A 27080-nucleotide genomic window follows, 5' to 3' on the forward strand; every position below is an offset into this window, starting at 1 on the left:
GAGGGAGGGAGGGAGGGAGGGAGGGAGGGAGGGAAAGAGGGAGGGAGGGACACAGGTACATACTTAGAGGCAGGTCTCCTTCCTGTATATCCTGGCTCCCATCTTGAGTACCTCCCTCTGCCATGCGTACAAACCAGGGAGACTCTCACAGTGTCTCAAGGGATATGTTATTGGTATCCAAGTATCACCATTTATTCACAAAGGCAACTAGAAATGGGCTGTGTCCACAGGAACAGTCACACGACTGGACTGCCTGGTCACTGTCATTGGTGCCCCTGTCTGGGTGGGCACTTGTACCACTGGGTTATTGCCACGGTGAGGTCATGGCTGGAACCCTTCCTGAGCTTGGGCTATCCCAGGACATCTACCAGCCCACCCTTCCCCTCAGCTGGCCCTCTTCCTTCTCAGGCTTCAGGGAAAATGGACGAGAATGAGTTCGTTGCCGTGACCAGCACGAATGCTGCCAAAATCTTCAATTTTTACCCCAGGAAGGGGCGTGTGGCCGTGGGCTCAGATGCTGACCTGGTCATCTGGAACCCCAGGGCCACGAAAGTCATCTCTGCCAAGAGCCATAACCTGGTGAGGATGCCTCCCTCCTTAGCCAAACCTCGCTGGATCTGCTTCCCAGGGGCGTTACCCAGGATGGGTGGCAGGTGTCTACCCACAGTGCGGCTCTTGGTAGCTTTGACTTGTCCAGCACCACATCTAGCCAGCACCTTCCTTAGCCAGCGACTTGTCTGCTGTCCTCGTGAGTGTGTTCCTGAGTCTACTGACCAATCCGACAAATCAGGAGACTGAGGCAGAGGGTACCACATCTGCCTAGGCAACGATGGGTCCTCCCTACTCCCACCCCATCCCTACAACACACTCTGCCTCCTTAGACTTCATAAGAATCTCGTGACTCAGGGGTGCTGGGTTGGTTGGAGGGCACTTCCTTCTGTGTGTCACTTGTCTGCCTTTGTTGCATATGTTTCTGGGTGAAGTCTTGGCACAGCACAAGCAGGTTACCTGTAGTGCTGGGACCAGGGCTGAAGGGTGCTGCACCTGCGGGCCTCTCCTCAGAATGTAGAGTACAACATCTTTGAAGGAGTGGAGTGCCGAGGAGTGCCCACGGTGGTCATAAGCCAGGGCAGAGTGGTGCTGGAGGATGGAAACCTGCTTGTCACCCCAGGGGCCGGCCGCTTCATTCCCCGGAAGACATTCCCGGACTTCGTCTATAAGAGGATAAAGGCTCGCAACAGGGTAAGAGGCAGACCTGGGGTGACAGGACATCAAACAGGTGGCAGGCATGGAGGTCCCAGTGCCGAGTCAGTGAGCTCTTGTGTGAGGTTCTGCCTCCTGGCTGATGCGGATTTGGAAGGCATAGTGGAAGCCATTCACTTGCCCAAGGCCTACTGATCATTGCCTACTATAGGGGAAGTGACCAGGGGGCCCTTAGCAGGCCTGGTTCCTCCTGTGCCTCCTGTGCCTCCTCAGTGGTGGTGGTATATACTGTCTGTTACAGTTGTCCATAGGAATGATGGATATAAACTCATTTATAACCACCTCCCTGAGTCCATTACCATGAAGATCTAGTGTGGTCCAGAGCGCACCACCTGTACTCCACTCCCTTCTTCCCTGAGGGCTAAAGCAGGAACTGAGACCCTAGAAGGAGCCTGTAGTGGACAGATCTCTATGAGGCAAGCCTAGTCTCATGTTCAGAGGGGACATGGTGATAAACCCGTTCATGCCTGCTTGCTGTCTTCCGCTTGCCAGTAGGATCTAGTCAGAGCCTTGTGGGCTGGTTCAGACCAGACCGTCAGGTAGGTCAGAAACCCGGAGGGAGATGCTGGCCAGGAGCAGGAGCCCATCAGCTTCTTTGTGTCACTGGTCCACGCTGGAGTCCTAGGAAGTGCCTCTGGTTTGGGGAGCCCTTTTCTGGGCAGACGAGATCCAGAACCTCATCCCGAAGCTGCCTCCTTGTCAGAGTTGGGACCTGGGTCTCGTTCCAGGTCCAGATGAGGCTGCTTTGTTCTTAAATGGCCTTCTCTGGACTTTTTTTTTGTGGCAGAGGTGTTCTCTGTCTGTCTGTCTGTCTGTCTGTCTGTCTGTCTGTCTCTGTCTCTGTCTCTGTCTCTGTCTGTCTGTCTGTCTGTCTGTCTGTCTGTCNTGTGTGTGTGTGTGTGTGTGTGTATAGGCAGACTGATATGCAGGGAGAACACTGAGGGAGTTGTGTATGAAGCTGTGTGTGATTCTTTATTTCAGGAGGGCATGAGAATATTAAGCAGGACCAAGTTGGGGTACAGAGCAGATAGTCAGGGTACTACCCTTCAGCAGCTCAACTAGCTAAAACCCCAGCTTTCTTGACCTCATAGCTAGCAGAGATCCACGGTGTGCCTCGAGGCCTGTATGACGGGCCTGTGCATGAAGTGATGTTACCTGCCAAGCCAGGGAGCGGCACACAGGCCCGTGCAACCTGTCCAGGCAAGATCTCAGTGCCACCTGTGCGCAACCTACACCAGTCGGGGTTCAGCTTATCTGGTGAGTTGGGTCGGGGCGTGGGGTAAGAGGCTCTTCAGCCAGGTACAACAGCCTGTGCCCAGAGGGCCCTATGCTCAGCTGAAGACTTGGACACGGCAGATTCCAGGGTGGGCCCGTGTGGGCACTATAGGGTAGAGGGCACCGACTTTGGTGAGAAGCAACGAAGTGTGCACCCCTGCTGTGGAAGCCCATTTCTGTCCTAGCCTTTGCCCTTGAGGTGCTGCTGAGATGAATCTGCACCTCGAATCAAGTAAGCTGGGAAAGGATATGTCAGCCCAAGACTAAACACAGAATGTCCAGCGTCCATGGGAAGAGAGGTGTCACTTCTGTGGGGACCCAAGTTATAATACAGCTCCCTCAGCCCCACTGTCTCCAGAATCACTGGTGAAGTGTGAGGCATGGATCTGAGCTGTGTCCTTAGCATTTGGGGACACACTAGAGTGTACCTGCCATGTTGACCAACAGAGTTGGCTTTTACTACCAGAGGGGCTTCTCTTTCCCTACTCCTGCCTACCAAGGCAGACTTCTCTACCACATTCTCTACCTGTGAGTGGGGGCTGTGTCACCATATTGCCTTCCTTCTGTCATCTTCCTATTTGGGAAGCCATAACAGTTCCTGGTCACTTGGTGATATAGGATAAGGGGGGAGTCCTTCAGAATGTAAGATCATCTTGAAGATGAGGCAAGCACCTGCCATCACACAGGGACCAAGCAGGGCAGGCTTCCTGGAGAGTTAGCCTTTGCCTTCCTGTCCTCGCAGATTATAAAGCTCCATTGGTCATTTCCATTGCCTTAGGGATGAGCAGGCTTCCTGGCCACCTGCCCTGTCAGCCTTGGCTTTGGGGAAGAGAACCAACCATGTATACACATCGCGTGAGGTTGGGTAGAATGGCTCTATGGTCCTAGTTTAATGGGTGCAGCCAGCCATGTCTGACTTCCCTTCCGGATGGAAGGAGAACCCATACCACCCCCTCCCACCTCCTTATCACACTTGCTTGCCCTCCCTTCAGGCTCTCAGGCTGACGATCACATTGCCAGACGTACCGCTCAGAAGATCATGGCACCCCCCGGAGGACGCTCCAACATCACATCTCTTTCCTAGACTTGGGGGTCTTGGCCAGCTGGTGCTGTCCCCACTGGCAGGGTGTGGGGACGACTCATGTTGTCAGTTAGCTCCTTCCTTTGTAGATCCTTATTGTGAAAGGTGCTCAGCCTTACCCTCCCCCTCCCCATAAGCTCTCTCTTGGGAGTCCCAGCCCCCACTCTGAGGTACCCCCCTCCAGAGGGCTGAACCCAGGGAGAGTTCACTGCCAGAGTGAGAGGATTAGGCATGGCAGTGAGCAGGTGCCTCTTGCCCCCCTGACCTTACCTCGAAGGCCCTCCGTGAGAGCTCTCGGCCTCCAGCTCATGAGCTTTCTGGGGGTCTTGGTGTAGGCAGGGTGGGCGTTTGCTGCTGCCACCCCCTAAGAAATCACTGCCCCGTGGGAGCCCCCAAGCTTCCACCAGTTCCATGTTGCTAAGGTGCAGCGACCCCTTGGGGGCCTGTCCCCCTGGCTGCCCTGGTGTAGGGAGGAGAGCAGGTGAGCGGAGCCTCTGCTTGCGGAGGTGCTGTGACTTCAGGGATCCACCAGTTACTCAGTACAGGGGAGCTCCCTCCCACACAGACACTTCCAAGGACCAAACCTGAGCTCCTATAGCAGCCCCCCTCTAGGGAGTTTGATGATCCCTTAGCTAAGACACTTTCCTTTTCCTACAAACTGTGTTTCCATAGGTTTATTAGAGTAGCGGTTTTGTACTGTGAGGAAACCGTAGCCAGGGATCTATCTGCATGCTGCTGTACCACATGCCGGCCACCGGCCAAGCCTGATATGAGGCAGGTCAATAAAAAAAAAAAAAAAAAAAAGTATGGGTTAGAAGCTGCCTGTGTGTTGCCAGCCAAACCTCCCTCCCTCACAAGCATTTGCATGGGGACCAGAGAGCCCCTGCCACTCCTGTCACCTCTGCCCAGCTGCCTGCTATCTAGCAGTGTGGTCTCTGCCTGCTCTGGGCCACCGGCATGGCTGGACCTGAATGGTGGAGAGAGGGCTCTTCCTCTTAGGATATCTGGCTGTCTCACAGCCAGATGGTCAGTAGGAGGACTCCCATGCTCTGACTGGCCAGGCTCAACAAGCCCCGCTGGACTGAGCGAGTTAGTGGAAGACTGGGAAGCATGCCCTGCGGGGGGGGGTGTAGGATAGTATGGGGGCCAGCCCAGGAAGTGAGCACAGTTGCTCACAGCCAGGCCCCAGCCCTGGAAGGAAAGCAACTAGGCAGTTCCTATGAATGCCTTCCTGATGTCAGAAATCCGGGGCTGGCCTTAAGTCCTCTCATGGTGGTGGTCTTAGTTCTTCATGCCAGGCAAGGGATCCCCAAATTGCTTGTCCCTTCTCCCAACATCTATTCTCAGCAGCAGGAGCATGTCCATGGCAACCACTGTCAGCATCCAGAATCTTCATCATTTCTTTGGTCCTAGCAGCAACGTTGTTGAAGGCCCAACATGGCAGCCCTGCCACCTTTGGGGGGGGGGGCATCCTCTGGGTCACATATACACAGTCAGTAAGGCTTCAGACTGGATTTCATTTTGTTTTGGGACACAGTCTTGTGATGGAGCCTTGACCAGTCTGCATGGACCTTACTGTGTAGACCCGGCTGACCTCAAACTCAAGAGATCCGCCTGTCCCCCAAGTGCTGGTATTAAAGGTGTACTACCATAATCCAGCAAAGCTTTAGGCTTGAACCCTGGACTTTGGCTGGCCTCTGCATTCTATGCCAGTGTCTTTCTACTTTCCAGCAAGGAGAGGGGTGTCAAAGGGGCAGAGGATGTAATTATATCCTTGTCAGCATCATAAAGGAGAGTGTGCTCTCATCTCAGCCACCCATTACACATTTATACCAAACCCCAAATTATCCTGAGGTACCCCTGACCTGGCTAGGTTTTCACTCAGAACATGGCTACCTGAAGGGGTTACAAGGAGAGGCAGTGCCTTGGTGCACCCTGCTGTACATCTTCGGTGGTGGTGTGGGCCTCACTGGGAGCCCCGTGGTTAGTCACTCCCACTGAGGGGCGGGGCAGGCAGGGGTCGCAGCGGCCTGCTCTGACCTGGGAGCTGCAGGTCTATTCTCAGCATAGCCAGATCTTCAGCTACTGTGGTCACTTTGGTCCTTGGTGACTCCATAGCCTGGCCAGGTAGGAGGGCAGCATTCACTTGGTTGACTGGAACCACAGATCCAGACCCAGATGGGTCCTCTGTAAGGTTAACCAGGGTGGCCCTGTTCTGGGAGGGCACCGGATGTGACATGGGCTCTCCCAAGTGGTCCCACGTATGCCTGTAGAACCCTGGGCTAGAGGGACAGAATTCATCCTCTGATGAGTTGCCCCTCTGACCACAGAACCCTGGGGCAGTGAAGGGCAGACATCACATTCTTTGGCTTTGCTCCTCCTGCCAGCCCTGGAAGAGCCATGCTGTCTGGGGTGCTAGCGTGAGTCTCCTTGGCTTTTGACAATTTTCGCTTGGTTTGGATCTTGACATTGCGGCCCAGTTCTAGTCTCTATAAATAAATGTCAGGGTAGTCACCACAGTGCCACCGTCCTGTGGCACCCGCTACCCAGCTGCCCCAGTCTAATAGACAGTTTCCACGGAAGACTGCAAACATGGATGTCATCACTCCACGGGCATATGACACACAGAGCACGCAGCACAGCAGTTCTTAGACTGTAATTCTCAGAGGTGAAAACTATACACAAGTTGCAGAAGTTGCCAGAGCAGTCAGTCAGGGTGTGTCGCTAGAAAACGTTCTTTGCCCTCCCACCCACTCCCTCCCCCAACCCTTACCCTCAATTACCTATCAGGATCAGAAAGGTCTGTTCCCACCCCCACGGTCCTGAGCAGCATTCTGGCTGCTCAAGAGCATTCTGGCTTGGCCACAGTGAAGACTGGCCACAAGGCTATGTACAGCCAATTCCAAAAGCGTCCAGAAAAAAACCAAGGGCTCCTGCTCCACTGTGCCAGTCCGGCCACTGTAATCTGCCAACCTACAGTGAGAGGGGCCAGCCAGCATGGTGGCCGCATGACTCCCTCTATGTTGCAAGGAACCACGGTCTAGGTACCAAGGGCCCTCCTTGCCCAACCACCACTCTCGACGGGCACCCATAGCTCCCAGCACCTTCACCTTACAGACAGCCTCCCTGGGCAGGGTGGGCGGTCAGGCCTTTGCCCCACTGCTGCCTCCTTCTGGCCGTCCTGAGTCTTCAAAGCAGCCTGAGAGAGAACTGCCCTCGGACACAGTACAGATGGCCTAGCTGCTCCCAGATGAGGGGCAGATGGAGCCACACATGGGCAGGGCGGTGGGCTCTGCCTCACTGTCTGCAGTGGAATCTGTCATATCTGAAGTCTCGGGGGCTGGAAGAGGCTCGCTCATGAGTTCCTGGCTCCTCTTCAACCTGGAGCAGGGCAGGGAGGACACACACATACAAGTGGATCTATGTAGATCACCAGACAACACAGCCTCCCTCGCAGCCCCAGGCCCCGCTGATGTAGACTATAGGACTCTGTGCTAGGATCCATGGGATGCGTCCTTCCTATCCCATGTGTGTGATAGGGGATGCCCAGAATATCGCTTGTTGGAAGCCCTGTTTCAGTGACAGCATGCTGGGAACACGGGGAGCCAGAAAGCAGACATGGATGTTCATTAGAGGCACGGGCGGCTCGGCCCTCTACTGCTGGCCACAGAGCTGTGAGCCTGGGAGCCATAGGCTCTGCATCTCAGCTCATGCAGAAGAGGAGGGATCTCTAACCCAGGGCCCATTTCAGTGGGCAGTGTTGGAGCAGCTTTTCAAAGAGCATGGCTGTGCCCACGATTAATCCTGTCCTCTAACAGCAGGATGGGGCCAGTGTCCTCCACCAGCCCCTCACTGTTCTGTGCTTCCTTCCTCCCCAGCCTGTACCAAGCCATTGCCTCTGGGAACACCTCCCCGCTTCCCAGGCAGGAGGAGGGTTGACCCTTTCCTTAGGCACCTCATTCAGGCTCTCTTCACCGTTTGCTCTCTGTGACCTGTCTTGCCCGTCGGCCACCTGTACCCTTTCTGTCCCACTGGTACTAGAAACTAAGAAAAGCTTTTCTGGGTAAGTGACCAAGTGGCGGGAATGATGGCAGGGACCACCAGGAGGTGATTAGTTCTGGTCTAAGCCAAGTGTGTCCCTGAGGTTCCAACCTTTGGATCTAAGTCCACCTAGAAGGTTCCCAGGGAGCCCCTTCAGGGGCCTGAGCTGAGGCCACTTGACTCTTCCTTTCATATCTGCTGCTTGTCCTTTCCAGAGAGCACGGACCAGGCCTCACGGGCCACATGGCCACTGGGACATCCGTGCCCTGTGGCCCCTGATTCCCTCTACAGTCTCTTACATAGTCACTCACTTTTCTCTGTTAAAAATCACGAAGTCTTGCTGGATGGCATCCAGGCAGTCTTGCAGGTAGTCATTCTCCTGTGGACAGAAAGGTCACTGAGTGGTTTGTGCTGGACACTGTGGGCAGTTCCCAAACACTGCTCCAACCGCCCACTCCTGAGCTCTGAGAAGGAAACACCTGGCTCCCAAGGAGCTCTGCTCCTTCAGAAGTCTATCATCTCCAACAGCTGAGAGCAGACTCACTAAAGACCAGAGAGGGGAGGGGGTCATGACACGGGAAAGACCAGGAAGGACAGCTATCCTAACTCTCTCTGTGTGGCCCCTGGTCCATGCCTCTTCCTGGAGAATCTGGTAGTGACCCGGAAGACATTGCTCCCTCAGTAGCTGCCTCCACTTACCCATTTCCCTCAGAACCTTTAGCTGTGCCTCCCAGCAGCATGGCCAGGCTTGGAGGTGATGGACTCTCTTGGGAGCTACAGGGCTCAGCTACTGGGCACCAGTAAGAACAGGAGAGAGCCTGGGAGTGGGCTTTGGGGCTGTGGATGGGCTGTCAGTCAGAACATGAGGCTAAAGAGGAGTGTCTGCCAAAGACTTTTTCCCTGGCTTGGAATCAGTTTCCTGGCAAGAGCACCTGGGCTGGGTCTCAGAACATTACAGGAGACTTGGAGACTTGGTTATAGAGTTCAAGGGAAGATTCCAGATTATTCTTAGAAGGATGCTGAGAAGTGAACAGTGGTGGTCAGACCAAAGATTCAAGGCCAAAGGACCCACACGATGGCCATGTTCTCCTCCCACACGGTGGTAAGAAATGCGCTGGGGATACCGGGATGGGAGCTACTGCTGGAACTCAGCTTTTTGTGACCGTTGTGGTCATGGAACATCCAAGAACCTGAAGCCCGGGGGGTAGCACTGGTTCAGAAGGGGGAGGGTCCCATGATAATATCCAGCAGAGCCTGGGGCTCTTGGTGGTCAGTAAGATCAGGGTTAGATAGGCAAAGGTTATCAGCTGCTGGGGGGAAGAGGCACGGTTACCTTCTTGCTTCCCAGAGCCAATACCAGCCCTACAATCCATTCCTTGGGAGGGGCTAAGTCCCATAAGGACAGCTAGTTCACAGGGAATGTATGCTCTGGGGACCAGGTGCCTACAACTGTCTCCACAAAGGGTGTATCCAGTGCTTAGAAGTCTGTTGAGATAACACTCAGGCCTCTCTCACAGGGCCTAGTGGCCACAGACTGACCGACCCTTTCCCTGGATGCTAAAAGCAAGACCCAGGTAAGGCTTGTGGTATCTGTCAGTGCTGGCTTTCCTGTGGGTAGCAGATGTTATGAATGAGGGAGGGAAGGAGGAAGCAAATGCAGGTTAAGAGTAAGGGGTAAGTTATGCAGATCAGCACATTTTAGAGATCGAGTGTACAGCATGGTAGCAGTAGTTAACAGCACTGCATTGAATACTTGAAATTACTGAAAGTATAGATTTTGTAGTTCAGTTTTCTCCCCTCGTGCATACAATGATGTGGAAACAATGGGCACATTACTTGGCTTTGCTTTGATGATTACGATTTCTTTCTTGTAATAATGTAGCAGTTTGTACACCTTACATATCTATAGCTTTCAGACCAATGATTCAAACCAAAGCTGTTTTGAAAATAGCTGGGCATGGGCTTAGAAGATAGAACACTTGCCATGCAAACATGGGTATTAGAATTCTGTTCTCAGCATCCACCTAAAAGGCAGGTAGGCATGGTAGGCCGCCTGTGATGCCCGTGCTTGGGAGGCAGAGGCAAGGGAACAGGGAAGGCTGGCTAGCTAGGCTGGGCTGTATCACGGTACATCAAGAGATCATGACTCAGAAAATCAAGTCAAGAGAGTGAAGCAGGCACAGGACATCAAATTCTGCCCCCACCAACATGCATAATGCCCACGTACATGCACACATGTGTGCCCCTCCCAAGAACACACACATTAAAAAGCAGATGCTGTAACAAACAAGATCTGTACCTTATCTCTAGACCAAACAGACTACACAGTCACTGAGAAGCATGGCACCCAGGAGGGAGTGACCAAAAAGAGCCACAGTCAGAAATGTTTTATCTTCACCTCTGTCTTTTCATTATGGTGTCTCATAAACTTCCCGCCCTGCTCAAAAGTCATTCTGCAAGAAGCAAGGTCGAGGATGAGTGGCTATACCTCACATCTCTTCCTACTGGGAAAGTGGCACAGACCTGGCCCATCTTTCAGAGGTAACACGTCTTCCTGACTCCTGCACAATGTCCTCCAGAACCCATCTTGACACCATGTCAAGGGTAGGAACATTCTCATTCTCTCTCTCTCTCTCTCTCTCTCTCTCTCTCTCTCTCTCTCTCTCTCTCTCTCTGTGTGTGTGTGTGAACTGTATGTTATACAATTGTAAGAAAACCAGGGTGTTCATTAAAGTTCCCCAGTCCCCAGAGTCTCCAGCTTCTCAAGCCTCCATAAGAACATTGTGTGTCTTCTCAGTGTTAGCCAATACTTCCCACCTCCAACGAAAGCTCCCACCAAGGGCGGCAGGACGGAGCTGAGTTCTCCCAGTGCAGGTGTCTACCCGGGGTTGGTTCCCATTCACAGCCTCCAGAAGTCAACATGGCAGTTAGCCTGTACACTCTCCATGTCTGGATTCTCACAGGAGGTGCCCACTCCCACACAAAGCCAGTTTCTAGTTCCCAAAGCTCTGGTTTTAGATGCCCCAGGATGAATTGCCACCAAGAGTTGGCTCTTGGCACCTAGCCCAGGAGCTGTCAGGTTAAAACCAACCCACAGACACCAGAGGAAGTTGGAGGAGACAGGAGGACAGGAGGCCCACCTACTTAGGCCTGAAAAATCAAGGCACTCAGAGGATGACCTTAGTCCTGCATCCCACACCCCCTTTGGGACAACACAGACCTGGGAAGTTATACTCCAGAGTGTCAGGGTCAGACAGGTCCAAAGGTAGGCAAACACCAACCATTGATCACCACCACTGGATGCATAATAGTTGCTCGCCTGCACATAGTACCTGTACCCTGGTATTAGGAACTAAACGGTGACCCCCCCACCCTCAAATACGTTGAGAACTTAAACCCTAGGACTAATGAATGTGCCTTTACATGGGATACTCGAAACTGACAGCTGGTCCCATAGTCCGAGAGGCAGGGAATGATTTCCTTCCTGGAGCCTTAGGAGAGCAGAGCTTTGTCACTTTGATTTTGGGCATGGTATACCTGAGCACCAATATAACAGGACACAAGTCACCAAAGCACTAATGTCCCTGGGCATAGCATCCGGGGCTTTTCACTCTGAGTGCTTGCTTCTGCCCACAGCTGGCTCTCCAGGTAATTACTGGCCTGAAGGAGCAAACAGCTGTGGGCAGCTATGCAGACAGGCTGCGTGTGGGAATTAGGACAAGGGATTCAGGAAAGGTAGAGGGAAGGTCATAGGCCTCCTTGGGACTTTAGGAAGACTCTTGCTTGATTGTAGAATGCATACTTTGCCCAGAGGCCATGCAGAGTGCTGTGAAGGGACCTTGCAAGCCACACACAGATGTGGGGAGAACCTGAACCCTGAAGCCTGCCCTCACCGACTGGGAACTGTCTCTGCTGCTGTCCCGAGACTTATTCTTGGCCAGCCGCTTTTTCTTCTTGTGCAGAGGCCTCGACTCCAGGATCATCTCCTCCAGCTCAAAGGTGGGATCACAGTGCAGGCGGCCTTTCTGTGGAGAGACAGGGTACTGAGCCTAGCCTGTGGGTCCCCCACCACACCCCCAACAGCCTGTCTGGGCACTCGGGGCTTACATTGGGCACAAAGCCTGGCTCCACCTTCTTTTCACTCAGGTCGTCCCACAGCACGTGGGCCAGCGATGGGGCTGTCTGCATGTCTTGGAGACTGGAGAACCGGTGCTCAGGGTTCACGGTGAGGAGCTGCAAGGAGGGCCCCTCTCAGATAAAGCCTCACAGAAGAATGGCCACCTATCTCAGGTTGGGGCAACCCTTGAAGGTGTCCACAGGACAAGGCATGGAATCTCAGGATCGAAAGTGGCTTGTGAGAAAAGGTGACATCAAGGGATATGGCCCTAGGGATTCTTTGATCCCAGTGTCCCATATCCAAGGACAACAGAGGAGCTTCAGGGACGTCCTGCCAAGATTTGCCAGCAGGTGGCAGTGATGGCCTGGCTAACACTCTCACACTAGCATGCAGGCCCAACTAATTACTGCAAAACCTCCATGTAGAACCTTTAAGCTCCAGAAACATTCATACCCATTCTGCATCAGGACATCAGGTCACCAGGGCCAGGTACCTGCTTGTCAGGTCTCATATATAATAACTCTTTCTTCACATCTGTCCTGGCTATAGCCTCTGCTCTCTGGATCCACCCCTTCCAATACTTCAATCAACATATTTAGAGAACAGCTCTTCTTGTGATAAACAGCCCCTCGTCCAGTCCCTGGATATGCAGTGTCCCTGTGTCCCTGATGTCTGGGATCCTCCAGTCTCTGTGTCCCTGATGGCGGGGATCCTTCATCCTGCTACCAGCAGCTATAGACAGAGCTTAGCGGTAAGAGGTACAGGGTGGGAGGTGGGCTGGATTGTTTTTTAATTTGCTCCCCAGGAGTGGTAACCCAGGCCCTGTGCACCTTTTGTAGTGTGGTCAGGGGCGAAGGAGACTAGAACATAGCTTGAGCTACGTGCCAGCCTGGTACCCTCTTCCCACACTACACGTGTGATGCAGAAGGCTTGACGACTTCTTTGCTTGGGTCTGAGCATCATGCGAGGTGGGTGATAGCCATGTCCTGATACATTGGTTCCTGACGGGATTACAGACTGGGGTGTGCCTGTTGCTAGAACAAGAAACTTACATGTTGGTAGCAGATTCCTTCTCTCTGAGGCACACAGGGTCTCAGAGTAGTTGCCAGAAAAGATTATGGCTGTGCTAGTGAAGGGGTCTGAGCCCATGGAAAGATGGGGTGTCTCCCTGAGCTCCTGAAAGAGTTGCAGAAGGGATGGGTACTCTGGGGGAAGGGGAGAGAAGGGCACTCACCTTCCGCAGCAAGGCTACCATCTCCTTGGACCAGGTGGGCACGTACTGGACACTCACAGTGCTGAACAGCTGAACGAGCGACTCCACAGCATTGCTCGAGTGGATATCGTAGGGTCTCTGTGGGCAGGGATGCACTACACCAGGACCCTTCCCCAGCACGGCACCCAGACAGAAGTGCGAACACCCTAGGAGCCCAGCTTTAGTCCCAGATGAAGGCCAGGCTCTGAGGACAACAGCCACCTGATCCAGAGGCCAGAGGGTAGAGCTTGCACCCCGGCTGAACTGGGTATCAGAGGCCAGAAGCTCATCTGTCAAGGGTATGCCTTCTCTAAAACCACCAAGACCTGAGGCCTGGGGGTTCAGTCTGCAAGGCCAGGAGGGGCTGTTTTTTATCAGGATTGGGGCTTCATGGAATGGTAGAGGGTACCGTATGAGGCCTATGCAGTTCACTGCCTCTGCCCCTAGAGAAATGCAAGTCCCTCCCAAGAACCTGCTGGACACACATCCCATCCACCACCATCCACCCAAGGAGACTTGCTAACTCAGGCATCTGTCATAATTTGCTTAAAAGCCTGAGTCCTCTGAGGTTATGGGGGGAGGGGTATCATCCTCCATCCACGGTTCTCAGCCAGACCAGGGCAAGGAAGTAACTAGCTTAGGGTTACAAGGCTCCGTACCCATCCTCGTAGCAGCTCATAAGCCATCACCCCCACTGACCACCAGTCCACCTCGAAGGAGTAGCCAGTCCCGCCATTGACGAAAGAGTGGAAGATCTCTGGAGCTTTCCAACGAAGAGAAGAAAGAGCTGAGCTGTGGGGCTAGAGGGCCTGATGACTCTGCACCACACCTTCAGGTCTTCACCAGATCTAAAAGAGAACCCTACCCACCACTCCACCCACCACCCTACCCACCACCCCACCCACCACCCCACCCACCACCCCACCCAGCACGGTTCTGCACTGTGCCACCTGCAGGGAGGAGCCCCCTTCTGGACTAGCCCACAGCAGATAAAACACTGCACCCTACCCACCACTCCACCCACCACCCTACCCACCACCCCACCCACCACCCTACCCAGCACGGTTCTGCACTGTGCCACCTGCAGGGAGGAGCCCCCTTCTGGACTAGCCCACAGCAGATAAAACACTGCATACCCATTTGGTTCCACCCCAAGGTCCTCTGCTCTAAACAGTCTGCAGGGAGAGAGGGAGCTGTCTTGCTTCTCCCTCCCATAACCTCATGTACACCCTCAGATTTTTCTGCACATATCAGATTGACCATTTTATTAAAAAGAAAAAAAATGCTGTCAATCCTGCTGAGACTTTATCTGACTGTGGAGTAAGGACTAGGCAGGGGCATGGCTCTGCATGGTCAGGGGTCATCTGAAGCCTCCGGCTTACCCATGTACGGTTTGGTCCCAGCTAAAGCTGTCGCCCTCTCACCATCCTTTATGATGGTGGCAATGTTGAAGTCAGTAAGGTGTGCGTGTCCTGTGAAGAAAGGGCAGACATGGCTTTCCAGGTCCTGGGTCGGGTACCCATGCTCCTCTCTGTGTCCCGGAGCTCCAGGGACTCACCTTGTTCATCCAGGAGAATGTTGTCAGGCTTGACATCTCTAGAGGACATAAGATGACAAGAAAATGAGCTTGGATGCCATGCCATCCATGCCCGACATCTCTGACAGATGCCATCCATGCCCGACGTCTCTGACAGATGCCATCCATGCCCGACATCTCTGACAGATGCCCCTATCAGAGACAGAGGCTGGAAAGGCTTGGCTTTAGAATGAATCCTAACAGAACCGAGTGTCACTGCACACAATTCAGAGGGCACCAGGGCCACCCAGACGGCAGCTGCAAGGGAGCCACCAGCCATCCATGGAGTCTTGGCCAGAGGACATCTAGGACTGTGCAGAAGGCACCTACAGCTGGAAGCCTCTAGGGACTGCAGAAGACCCCCAGGGCCAGGTTCCCATGACACCCTCGCTAGATCCCGGGAACTGCACAGAAGTGGACTCGTACACACTTTGCTCACAATCCAACTTCAGCCCTCTCTACCTTGACTTCCAGAAACACATCAATAACCATCACATACCTGAATCCTGTCCAGACAACAGAATCCCAGGGCAGAGAGGTAGAAATCAGGTTTATCTGCCCTATAACACACCTCAGTTTGAGCCAAGGCTGCAGGATGTCAGCCTAATTTCTGATCCCTGATTCTACCTGCTTGCTTATTAGACATTTCCCAATTCCATCTGGTTTCTATAAACACCACAATCAGTATGAAGTCCCATGGTGTGGTCAATGGACAAATAAGAGCCACTCACTGGGTGTGGCTAGGCTCTGTGGTACACCCACGAGGACTAAGTCCTCTGTGTCCATCCTCAAAGTGGGTGGTTTGGACAGGGCCCACCGCTGGGAAGAGGAGCCAGGCCAGGCTGGGGTGTGACCCAAGGGTATTCCCAACCATTCAGCCCAGGAAGATGCCTCATGCCAGGCGCTCACACACCTGTGGATGATGTGCTGGCTACGCAGGTAGTCCAGGGCCAGGGCCATCTCACAGATGTACAGCCTCACCGTGTCCTCTGAGAACTGGACATTCTGCTGTAGGTGGTAGCGCAGGTCTCCCCCCAGAAGCAGATCCACCACCATGAACATGTCCTCCTCATCCTGGAAGGAGTACCTGTGGGTACCAGGGGAAGACTTGGCCTATGAATGGTTTGGGGATCCAGAGCAGTGGCTCCTCCCTCCTTCCAGTCTGATCACCATCCTGCCTGAGGCATTCACCACACCCTGCTCAGAGCTGCGCCAAGACCCTAGAGAAGACAGAACAGCCATGTCCGTGAGGATGGTTTGGCCGTGAGCATAGATGCCTGTAAGTGATAACTGAGGAACAGAAACTGCACATTCCCGAGCTGCTCCAGGCTGCCCTGGCTTCTTCTATGAGGACACACAAAGTTGGTTTGTAAGAGAAGAACATGAGATAGTGCCAGTGAAATGCTGAGTACAGACCTGGGCGAGGAATTGGTATTTAATGACCAGACTCCATGGTGATGATGGTGGTGGTGATGCTTATAGCGAGATGGTTCTGGTGCTAGTGATAGTGTGATGACAGCGATGGTGGTGGTGATGACAGTGATGGTGATGCTGGTGATAGTGATGGTGCTCGTGATGATAGTGATGGTGCTCGTGATGATAGTGATGGTGCTGGTGATAACAGCGATGGTGGCGGTGATGACAGTGATGGTGGTGGTGATGACAGTGATGGTGATGGTGATGATAGTGATAGTGATGCTGATGATAGTGATGGTGCTGGTGATAACAGCGATGGTGGCGGTGATGACAGTGATGGTGGTGGTGATGACAGTGATGGTGATGGTGATGATAGTGATGGTACTGGTGATAACAGTGATGGTGATGGTGATGATAGTGATGGTGCTAGTGATGATGGTGATGATAGTGATGGTGCTCGTGATGATAGTGATGGTGCTGGTGATGACAGCGATGGTGGCAGTGATAACAGTGATGGTGATGGTGATGATAGTGATGGTGCTAGTGATGATAGTGATGGTGGCAGTGATAACAGTGATGGTGATGCTGGTGATAGTGATGGTGCTAGTGATGATAGTGATGGTTCTGGTAATGATAGTGATGCTGATGATAGTGATGGTGCTGGTGATAACAGCGATGGTGGCGGTGATGACAGTGATGGTGCTGGTGATGACAGCGATGGTGGTGGTGATGACAGTGATGGTGATGGTGATGATAGTGATGGTGATGGTGATGATAGTGATGGTAGTGGTGATAGTGATGGTGGTGATCTTGTTCCCTGTCCCCCACAAGCCATTATCTCTCAGCCTCAGTGGAAGGAGCCTGGAGAAGGTGGCACAGGCAGGATTCTGAGGAAGAGGTCAGGAAGAGGGGCAAGGAGACTTGGGATGCCATGTTGTCCCCAGTGCACACAAGCCTAGGTGGCAGGTGACATCTAGGGTTCTGGGGTGTGGAAGGGGAGTGCAGCTGCAGAAGGTTAGGAAAATAAAGAGTCTGAAGTCCTGGCTGTGGACCATGTCACTGCAGCACCCGCACAGTTGTGGAGAGCAGCAGTGCGGGCCCAGAGGTCGCGTGTGTGTGTGTGTGTGTGTGTGTGTGTGTGTGTGTGTGTGTGTGTGTGTGATCATTAGGCAACACTGTCTTTTAGAATGCCTGGGAGGCTGGGCTGTCTCACTTAGACCTTCTCCCCGCTTTATGATGTTGTCTAGTATGCTAAAGCAAGATGGAATGTGTACCACAAAAATGATATCTAAGTCTGTCACTCCTCAGCCTGCCTGGGAATAACCAGCCACAAGCATCCTGGAGATTCTAAGTAGGAAGGAAGCCATTCCAGAGCCATGCTGTATAGCCTCTGGGAAGTGGCCACTGTCTACTTTGTAGATTCTTGGCTTACTGTAGCAGAAAACAAGACAGCAAGTTGCAGTTGGGGCAGATGGGCATGGGGTCCTGTGTATTATGTTATGGTTACATACGGCCCCATAGATTCACATGTTTAAACAAGCCTATGGGGGGCCAGGAGTGGAATGAGATGGTTTGTATATGCTCAGCCCAGGGAGTGACACTATTAGAGGGTGTGGCCCTGTTGGAGTAGGTGTGTCACTGTGGGTGTGGGCTTTAAGACTCTCATCCTAGCTGCCTGGAAGTCAGTATTCTGCTAGCAGCCTTCAAATGAAGATGTAGAACTCTCAGCTGCTCCTGCACCATGCCTGCCTGGATGCTGCCATGTTCCCTCTTTGATGATATTGGACTGAACCTCTCAACCGGTAAGCCAGCCCCAATTAAATGTTGTCCTTATAAGAGTTGCCTTGGTCATGGTGTCTGTTCAAAGCAGTAAAACCCTAATGAAGACAGAAGGAGTCAAGGAAACCCCCTGGGCCAGGGGATATCCATGCACTGAAAGAACTCCAGTGTTGAGGGGATCCCCGTGGGTCAGGGAGCAGTCCTGCAATGGAGGGGAGAGGAAGGAATCAACCTCCCAGCAGCCCATGGTTCTTAGGCCTCTGACAGGAACCTACACTTGGTAGTATGATTTAGTGCTAAGCACTGGGCTCCTAGCAGACCCGGGGAGAGTCCACACAAATCCCAGCATACCATGGACCTCTGGGCCTACCAGGTCCTAAACACAGAAGCTGAATAGACTGGAGGAGGGACAGGGACGACTAGTACATGGGAAGCATCCTAGGGTATTAGAGCCAAAGAACAGCTAGGTCCCTTGTCCCACTCCAGAGGGTAAATCCCACCTCAAAGGTCATTCATCCCTGGCAGGTCCCTGGGTCGACTCACCAGAGGTTCACCAGGAAGACATGCTCGATCTCCTGCAGGATCTCCAGCTCCCGGAAGACATTCCGGACCTCATCACGCTCTATGCATTGCTGCTTGTTCATGTACTTCATGGCGTACATCTTCTCTGTGTCCCGCTTCTGCACAATGCACACCTTGGGGGGGGGAGGATCATTCAGCAGAACGCCAGAAACTGAACTCTTCACGTCCCTCTGCCCTGATGAAATCAGGGTTCCTTGCCGGCAACGGGACAAGACTGCGAACAGGCGCCTTAAACAGACTGGCAGAGCCCAGTCACAGTGCATCCAGACAAGACTCCTAGCTGAGGCCTTTACAGCCCATGACCTGTGCAAGTCGTCTCAACTTATCAAGTTTCAACACCCCTTCCTCAGGGCCCAGATCAGCATAAGGTGTTGCGGTATATTGAGGACTGTTGTGTGGTTTGAGTGTGAAATGCTCTCTCCGCAGGTTCATGTGTTTAAGCACCTCGCCTCCAGCTAGTGGCTCTGTTTTGGTAGCTTTAGCAGATAGAGCCTTGCTGGAGGAAGTAGATCACTGTGCTGTGTGCTGGCAATTGGGGGTATGGTTTGGCCCTACTTCCTGTCCACTGCTTCCTAGAAATGCCCTCACAGACCCATCCAAGGGTGCATCTCTTAGTTGATTTCAGACCTCATCAAGTTGACATGTTTCAAGATAAATATCATAGGAATGAAGGAGAGAACCCCTCTTAGCACAAAACTGCGCATCCAGGAAGCCTCTATCCACCACAGGATCATTGTTTCCATCAAGCAAGGGCTGTCCATGATAGCAGGTTCCTGGATGATCCTGAAGGCACGGCACTTTGTGAGCAATGTACTGTCATGGCCAAAGACCAACACTGGTATCCCTTAGCAGAGAGGGACAGATGATGGGAGAGACAGAGGACTCACCAAAGGAAACAGGAAGTTAAGATATAAAAAGCTGGTGCAGAGCCAGCACCCATGCTCACTGCCAAGTCACCCGAGGACAGGTGACTCACACAGAGCCACTGCTGAGGGTTTCTACAGACTATGGTCTCTAGGTCTTCGTGGAACACTGGTCACTGTTCTGAATGATTCCGGGTCTCCAAGTGGGTGAGACTCCCAGGTATCACCAGAAAGCCTGGAGCTGGCCTTATACCTCAGCGGCGCTGGCCTCAGATCAAATCTCTGGATCCACCCTGAAGGAATTCGCATTCCTTTTCCTGAGGATGCACACAAGGTAAAAGGTCTCTAGGTTGCCGTAATGCAAGCTGACTCCTAACCTCCTGGCGCAGTTCCATAAGCATAATGACTGCCACACAACCACTGAAGTCACCGAAAGGACTTTTAATGGCATGCAACAAGTCTGGAACAGCAAGCAAGAACAGTAAGCTATGCAGCATAAACATTAGAGTGATGCGCTCAGTCTGCACAGAAGGTAGAAGTGAGCCATGGGACGAAGGCAGCTGGGATGGAGAAGCTGCACAGACTTGTCTTGGCTCTGGTTTCTGTCACATGACTGTGCAGTTCTGGTGACAGCTGGTGGTGCTTCTGTGGACCCTGCTCCACAGCAGTGACGTTAGGGCTGTCTGGCACTCTGGTTTTCAGGGTCTGTGGATGAACTGACTGAGCAGCTTCTCCATTCCGAGCCCTCCTACATATCCTCCCATCATCCAGAGATGCAACCTCTGTATCCACAGATGCAGTTTCCAAGGCAACACTGCACACTTAGTACCTTGCCCACAGACATTGTAAGCCCAAGGGAGCTGAGCCTGAGACACGATGCCAACAGAGTACGGAGGGGGACATCCGGGTGCCTCTAGGAGTCCATATACCTCAGCCTAAAGCCACCAGTGACACAAAACCAGCCAAGTCCCCATGCAGGCCACAAAGATCCTTGCAAAACTCCCCTGGAAACTTCCTCTGCTAGATCTGATGCCCCAGGAAGGTGCACCAGATCCTGCCTCCAGGGACCATGTTCCTGTGCCCCAGTCTCAGCACTGCACTGCCCTTTGAGGGGCAGACCTGTAAGAGCAGGTGTGGGGTTTTAGGACCCATATGGAGCATTCATTCAGAGAATGGTTCTTATGTCTGAGGGTGGGTTGTGGTAAAGAATCTTTTTGAATCTTTCTTTTCATAAAAAAAAAATGTCAAGTGGAGCTTTACTTGGTCAATAGAGCAATTGTCTAACATACACAAAGCCCTGATCCAATCCCTAGCATTGCATAACACTGGATGTGGTAGTGCATTCCTGTTATCCCGGCACTAAGAAGATGAAGGCAGAGGTTCAGTGTCATCCTTAGCTACATAGCAAGTTCAAGGCTAGCCTAGGCTGCGCAAGACTAAAACACAAGAAAAAAGGCAGGAAGGGGAAAAGGGAAAAGGCAGACAGAGAAGGGAGAAGGAGGAAGAAGGAAGGAGGGAGGAAAAGATGGAAGGAGGGAGGGAGAGAGAAAATGAGAGAGAATGAGAGAGAGATGGGGAGAGAGAGAGAGAGAGACAGACAGAGAGACAGAGACAGAGAGACAGAGACAAAGACAGAGACAGAGAGACAGAGACAGAGACAGAGACAGAGACAGAGACAGAGAGAGAGCTCAAAGGTTTTGTCCAAGAAGCCATAGGACTCCTAGCTGGCTTCCCAGGATATAAGATACAAACCCATGGTCTCGCAAGAGGGCTTCAGACAGCCAAGTTTAACCTGCCTTTCTGTGTCCCTGTAGGTGTCCCATGAACTACCAAACTAAGTCAGTCACCCAGAAATCAAGCTGACAAAAAGAGGGTGAAAATCTGGGCTAGCGGGCGACTATGCAAATGTGCGTGAACAAGCACAGCTGCAACTCAAGCCAAACCGTCTGCTTCTGCACACTCTACCAATGCTCTCAGGAGCCTGCTGAGGGCTGCTGGGTCCTTCTCGACCCTCTTCTCTGCAGAGAAGGATGCAGCCGCCCTCTCACTAGAAGATACAAATGTCCTGGAAGGAAGCTGCAGGAGGGGTCCTGGGCAACAGGCAGAACTGACTCAAAGGCTCCTGGCCAGGGTCCCAAATAAGGAAACCCTCGGAATGCCCTTCATTAGCATCTGGACACTTCTCAGAGTCCGCCTGCCCCAAACCCAGCACTGGCACGAGCCCAGCCAGGTCTGCGTACCGGCCACGGTGACCCCTGCAAAACTGCCTGGCTCTCAGATTAGTTGGTTCTCCTGGGCTTTCTGAACCTGGATGGACCTTGGCACCAATCCCACTCCATGATTCTAACTGTCCAGCTGCGGAGAAGGACCAGCAGATGTGCCCAGAATGAATTCATAGGCTGGGATGGGGTAGCCTCTGGGCAGCTCAGCTCAATCTAGGACAGGTGGTCAGGCCAAGTCAGCCACTGTTGGCTATTGTACAACATCCATCCTTTCAGGAGCCCTGCCCACAGGTCAGGCATGGAGTTGTGTCTGAGCACAGTGACATCAAGATTAGTGAAGGGGTTAAAACTACACCACGCTGGCACACTGACAATTTCAAATTAAAAGTACTTGTAAGATGGACGGGCATAAACCAGTAGCTGACCATCCTGTTCTCTAAGAGCAAGAGCTGAAATTCCTTCCCTAAACTGAGAGGGAAGCAACATCCTTACTCGGAACCCGAGAGCAGACTGAGAGAACTGTGTAGACCGCACTCGTGTGTTCCTGTTTAGTCCTCCTACCTGATCTGGTTGCTTCTTTACAGGTCAGTGGCTAGGTGATGCCGGTAGCTTTCGGTCAGACCACCTAGACAGCTCGCGGTCTTGTACACTGTCGGAGGAGTGACCCTCACCTCCACCGCCCTGCAGCCTTCCTTGGTCTCAGCTCTGTCCAGAGGTCCTGTGCTTTCATGGGGTCCCTCCCCTTGGCACATGGGTCAGGTAAGTAGCACCCACTATCTCCTGGGCAGCAGGAAATTTCATAAGAGGAGCTTATGACATCTCTGGTTTAAGGGTGTCTTTAAAAGAAGATTGTGACTCAGACCTTCCAGGCACCAGCAACCACCAAGGAGGCCCAGGAACCTCGCCTTCCTGTCTTTTGTTTCTCTGCTGGTGACAGCAGTCCCTGCAGGAGGCATGGCCTTCAGGCACAGATGCCAGGGTTGGGTGTTCATTTGTCACCTCGGTCCTCTGCAGTGCGGGGAGGGAGGCTTTGCAGGGTTTTCTATGAAGACTGCTAAGCCAGGCTAGACCCCTATCCTGCCAGCCTTAGACATGGCTCTCTGGCCCAGATCTTGCAGCCCCAGCTTTCTGGTCGTGAGATTGGCTACAGATCAATGCCCAGTTGGAGCAAAGAAATGGAAGTAGCATTGTGCTTCATCTCTAAGCTGGAGGTGTCCCTCCCTGCCTCGGGCTTCCTCACAGCTGCCCCCAAAGCTTCTGTACCAAGACATTTTTAGGTGTTATATGCACCCTGCCACCCTCTTGTGCACCTGGAACCCATCCTGAGACATTCTGGAAAGCTTTGGGGTGGGTGTGTGTGTGTGGGGGGGTGTTCTGTGATCTCAGAGGAACCTGTGAAGACAGTCATGTTGCCCCTGGAGACACCTGCTTGGGTCTGAGGTGTCCCTGGAGTCCCCTCTCTGAGACTCACGCTTCCCTCCCTTTCTCCAGTTTTCCAGGGTGATGGTGTAGGGTGCATACAGGAGACAGAGCAGCTGCAGTCCATCTAGCATAGGCTGCTAGGAAGTCCTTCTGCTGGCTTGTGAGGAATGGCTTGTGTGGACTGTGCCTGGAGGGCAGAGAGTGCTGGAGAACATGACCCAGTCACTCACCACAGGTCCTAAGTGGTCTACTCCAGTGAGTGGATGACACAGATCACTTTGCCCTATTCCATGAATTTCACAGGAAAAGTGGAAGGCAGGGGTGGGGGCCGCTGAGGCATCAAGGGTGTGAACAAAGGACTCTTGAAGGTAGGAAGAGGCCATATCTGCTCCAAGACAAAGCTAGCAGGAGGTTGGCAGGTCAAAGCGGGGAACGACGGGGAAGGCACCAGTGGCCAAGTGTTGAGCCGCAGATTCTTTTCCCCTGAGCTAGCTACAATCCTTCCTCAAATTATTATTTTAAAAGCCTATTGAAAATTTCAGAATGAAAATACGTGTCAGCCACAGCAGGCCACCCAGCCTACCTGGTCTTGGATCCAGGCCCTTCTCTGACTGACGCTTCATTCTGCTCCCAGTGAGCAGAATTATGGGTCTGTCGGTCACAGGCCTGGCCAGTCAGAACATGGGCTGGGAACCTTCTCTTGCAAATACACTTTCACTTTGAGCAGGAGGCAGAGAAGGCCAATTACTTCTGAGGCAGAAGTGAGCAGCCTGGCAAACTCCCCAAGGAAGGCCCCCCTTTGTGGGCGGGGGAGGGGGCATCTCTGCCTAGCAGGTGTAGAGCCCTAGGTGATTCTGTCCCTTGTGTGGCTCCCCTATTAAAAACTGCCCGCATAATTCCCCGCCCTCCTGAGGTCAGTTGTGCACGCCCACACACACCACAGGCACTGTCACCAGGATCTCTGGGGGGGGGGGGATCCCTCCCCTAACTCAGTGCAGAAACCCCACAGCCATTGCCAAGGAGACTCTATAATTTTCCCACTACAATGAACCACTGGGAGCTGCTACTAGCTACAGAGCCACAGAGAAACAAAGGGAGCAGCAGGCAGATGTGGGGTTCCTCGGTTGTTGCATTGCGTTCTTGATCCCTAAGTCTAACGTTAGCCCAGTTATGGTGAGGGTCTCTGAGAACAGGACCAAGCTGAGGGCCTGGAGGTCATGGGTGGACCCTAAATCAATGCCAGATGTCCTCACAGAAGATAGGAATAAAAGTATAGGCAGGAAGGAGGAAGAAGGTGACGTGGAGACGGGATGGATGGGAAGATACTGATCCTGACCATGGTGGCAGACAGCCACAAGCCAATGGTTGCTAAAGACCATGGAGACTGCTGCAGACGAGTCCAGGAGCCTCAAAATACCTTTCTCTCTTGCCTGCAGGAACAGCCAGCCCTGTTCCCACATCAGACCTTGGGCTCTAAAGAGTATGAGCGGTGGCTGTTTGGAGTTGGCATGGGGTGGGACGTTGTTGTGGTCCCAAAGAGTCAAATGGCATGCCCACCCCAAGCACGTCTGTCATGAATACAAAGGCGCCCTGGGGAGCAGAGACCTTGGCCTAACCCTGTACTGCATCCTCACCTGGACATTGTCTCTCCCCCCCCCCCCAATCTGGTTCATAGTCCTTCTCCTTAACCTTCACTGTCTCCCACCCAGGCTGGCTTGGTCATGTCTCTGCTGAGTGGGACTGGCCCCAGAGCTCCAGACTGTGGACACACCCACAGCTCCAAGGGACAAAGCTGAGTTTCAACTAATGAACAGGTCAGCTGGAAGAGCCTGCCTCTGCTGGCCTCCAATGCCAGCGTCCTCAGAGAGGCTCCAAGAAGGGGTTTTATGCTGCCCCAGTTTGAGGGGCAGGTCTGAGAGAGCAATGTTTTGAGACAGGGCCTCTTCTAACTAAGCCTTTGCCACAGGCCCCAATGAACTGTCTTCCCAAAGGAAATTGGTCCGGGATTTCTGGGCCACATCCTCAGTAATCCACTTACAAAGAGGAAGTGGGATCAAATCTCAGAGGAGTGAGCCCTGCTGCTCCTGGTCTGCAGGGCGCCCTTCAAATTGCCACTGCTCAGCCTGGCGTAAGCTGGTGGCTAATGGCGGTGTAAGTGCCATTCTAATTGAGTGCTCTTTACACATCGTGCAGACTTAAGTGATTCACCACAAGCTCTTTTTCTTCCCAAGTCATTTTTTTTTTTGTTCCCCAGAAGGCAAAGAGCTGACAACAGGTACTCAAAGCCCCTGAATACCATAATGAACGTACCTCCTGCGAGAAGCAGAGCCCAGGAAAGGCAAACCTGGACCACAGGGCACCAGGAAAGGATCCTGCCTTCCCCAGGACTCTGTTGGTGGGCAGTGCCAGCAGCACAAAACAGAAACAAAACAAAAAACAAAAACAAAAACAAAAGCACATGATGGGGTCTGGAGGTGTATGTGGCTGCCGGAGTTGACCTTGGGAGATGGTTGCCTGGGTAATGTACGATAAGAACAGTGTCCCTGAACAGAGGACCAGGCGATTCATGCAGAGGCACAGCAGAGCAAAGGGTAGACAGAACAGAGAAGGATGCTCAGACAACTCACAGTGTCCCTGACAGAGAAGCAGAGAGCATGCTAGTATCCTGCTTCTCTCAAGAGGTTGTTGAGTCCCATCCCAAGCCCCTTCCTGGACCAGCTCCTGCAGTTCTCTAGTGAGATAATGTGGTCTGAACCTGTCCTCCGTCTAGACCATCTCCCTCACCTCTATGTCTGCTTCTGTCTCTCTCTTACTGTCCCCTAACCTCTGTCCCTCAGAGACTTACTTCAGGGGAATATTTGTCCTTGAGGAGGTACCACTGCTTCATGTGGTGGGGAGAGGGACACACGCAAAGAGGAGAGGAGCAGGTGGGACAAAGACTTGGTTTTCTCAGCTCTAAGCACTGCTCTCCGGGCAGCAGTTGGTGAAACTAAAGCTTTGGGTGTCCCAGTGTGTCAGTCACTTCTCATCACTGTAACGGGTACCTGACAGAAGCAGTTCCGGGGCTGAGAGATTTGTTTGGGCTCAGAGATTAAGAAGGCACAGTTCATTATGGCAGGGAAGGCAGGACAGAGGCCATGGTAGCAGACACCTAAGCCGGGGACTCCCATATCCTGTAGGATCAAGAAGCAGGATGAATGCTGGTCCTTGGTTCTTTTTCTCCTTTTCCTTGCCTTTTCTTCAGTCTGCATCACCAGCCCATGGGATGAGGCTGTGCCCATTGCAGGAGGGTTTTCCTCCTGAGGTAAAACTCTCTAGAAGCATTCTCATGTACACCAAGAGGTTGTCTCATAAGTGTAACAGCAATATGGGGAGAGACAAGCAGGCCAGTGGGACAGAACAGAAAAATCATGAAATAGACCAAACTGCACAAGGATACTTTTTTTTTTTTTTTTTTTTTGCCATTACAGTGGCTTCTCAGACTTAAGAATTTTTAATAAGTGATGTCATCAGCATCAACTAAGTTGATCCTGGTGTGAAAAGTTGATCCTTGCCTGACCCTGCAAGCCAGAATGAGTTCCAGGTTATAAGTTTTATCCTGACACCTAAAACCTGGAGGCAACAGAAGGAAACATAAAGATGTTTCTGAATGGAAGTACTGACAAATTTCTGCAGCTCTGAGATTCAAAAACAACTTGGAAAGTGATTGATTAAACTAAATAGCTGCATAAAAGAATATACTATGCATAGGAAAAGGTGTATAAACAAGCTTAGTAGACAGACAGAAAGTATTTACAACTTAGGACAGAAATAAGGTTGTTATTCCTAATAGGCATTGCACTCTAGAAACAAACAGAAATCCCAACTAAAGAGAAAAATAAAAATAATAGGCAAGTTAGACTACCACAAGAGAAGTGCAAGGCCAGGCTAGCCGAGTTGCTGTGCCTTGTCTGTTAGGCTGGCAGAACTCCAAGCATCCCTATGGCAGACGCCCCGTGGAAAACAACGGTGACACCCTGATGCAGGGGGACTCGGCAATCTCTAGCACAAGTCGTGTTCACCACCCTCCAGCCCACACACTCCACTTCTAGGAACTAACCCCAAGGCATACTGCAGAAGCATGCAGGCTTGGCTAAAGCAGGAGGCATAAGGACAGCAGGGCTTGTTGGCACACCTTTTTTTTTTTTTTTT

At 52.5% G+C, this 27080-nt stretch overlaps 2 protein-coding genes across 2 annotated transcripts in view; one reads left to right on the plus strand and one right to left on the minus strand.

The window, feature by feature from the left end:
- Dpysl4 (dihydropyrimidinase like 4) overlaps positions 1–5303 on the plus strand; it is a 16832-nt gene extending 11529 nt beyond the window's left edge. The window contains exons 11-14 of the mRNA XM_021196306.1: positions 409–579; positions 1063–1242; positions 2355–2520; positions 3531–5303. Of these exons, the coding sequence (XP_021051965.1) occupies positions 409–579; positions 1063–1242; positions 2355–2520; positions 3531–3622 (609 nt within the window). The 3' untranslated portion in view covers positions 3623–5303. The remainder of the gene's footprint in view (positions 1–408; positions 580–1062; positions 1243–2354; positions 2521–3530) is intronic.
- A 957-nt stretch (positions 5304–6260) lies between these two features.
- Positions 6261–27080, minus strand: part of Stk32c (serine/threonine kinase 32C) — a 78275-nt gene continuing 57455 nt past the window's right edge. Inside the window, exons 3-12 of the mRNA XM_021194710.2 lie at positions 18344–18495; positions 15519–15692; positions 14588–14625; positions 14412–14501; positions 13689–13792; positions 13012–13128; positions 11768–11893; positions 11554–11685; positions 7972–8039; positions 6261–7000 (exon numbers count right to left, since the gene is read on the minus strand). Of these exons, the coding sequence (XP_021050369.1) occupies positions 6856–7000; positions 7972–8039; positions 11554–11685; positions 11768–11893; positions 13012–13128; positions 13689–13792; positions 14412–14501; positions 14588–14625; positions 15519–15692; positions 18344–18495 (1146 nt within the window). The 3' untranslated portion in view covers positions 6261–6855. The remainder of the gene's footprint in view (positions 7001–7971; positions 8040–11553; positions 11686–11767; positions 11894–13011; positions 13129–13688; positions 13793–14411; positions 14502–14587; positions 14626–15518; positions 15693–18343; positions 18496–27080) is intronic.

This window comes from Mus pahari, chromosome 1 (genome assembly GCF_900095145.1).
Source record: "Mus pahari chromosome 1, PAHARI_EIJ_v1.1, whole genome shotgun sequence".
NCBI classification, from domain to species: Eukaryota; Metazoa; Chordata; class Mammalia; order Rodentia; family Muridae; genus Mus; species Mus pahari.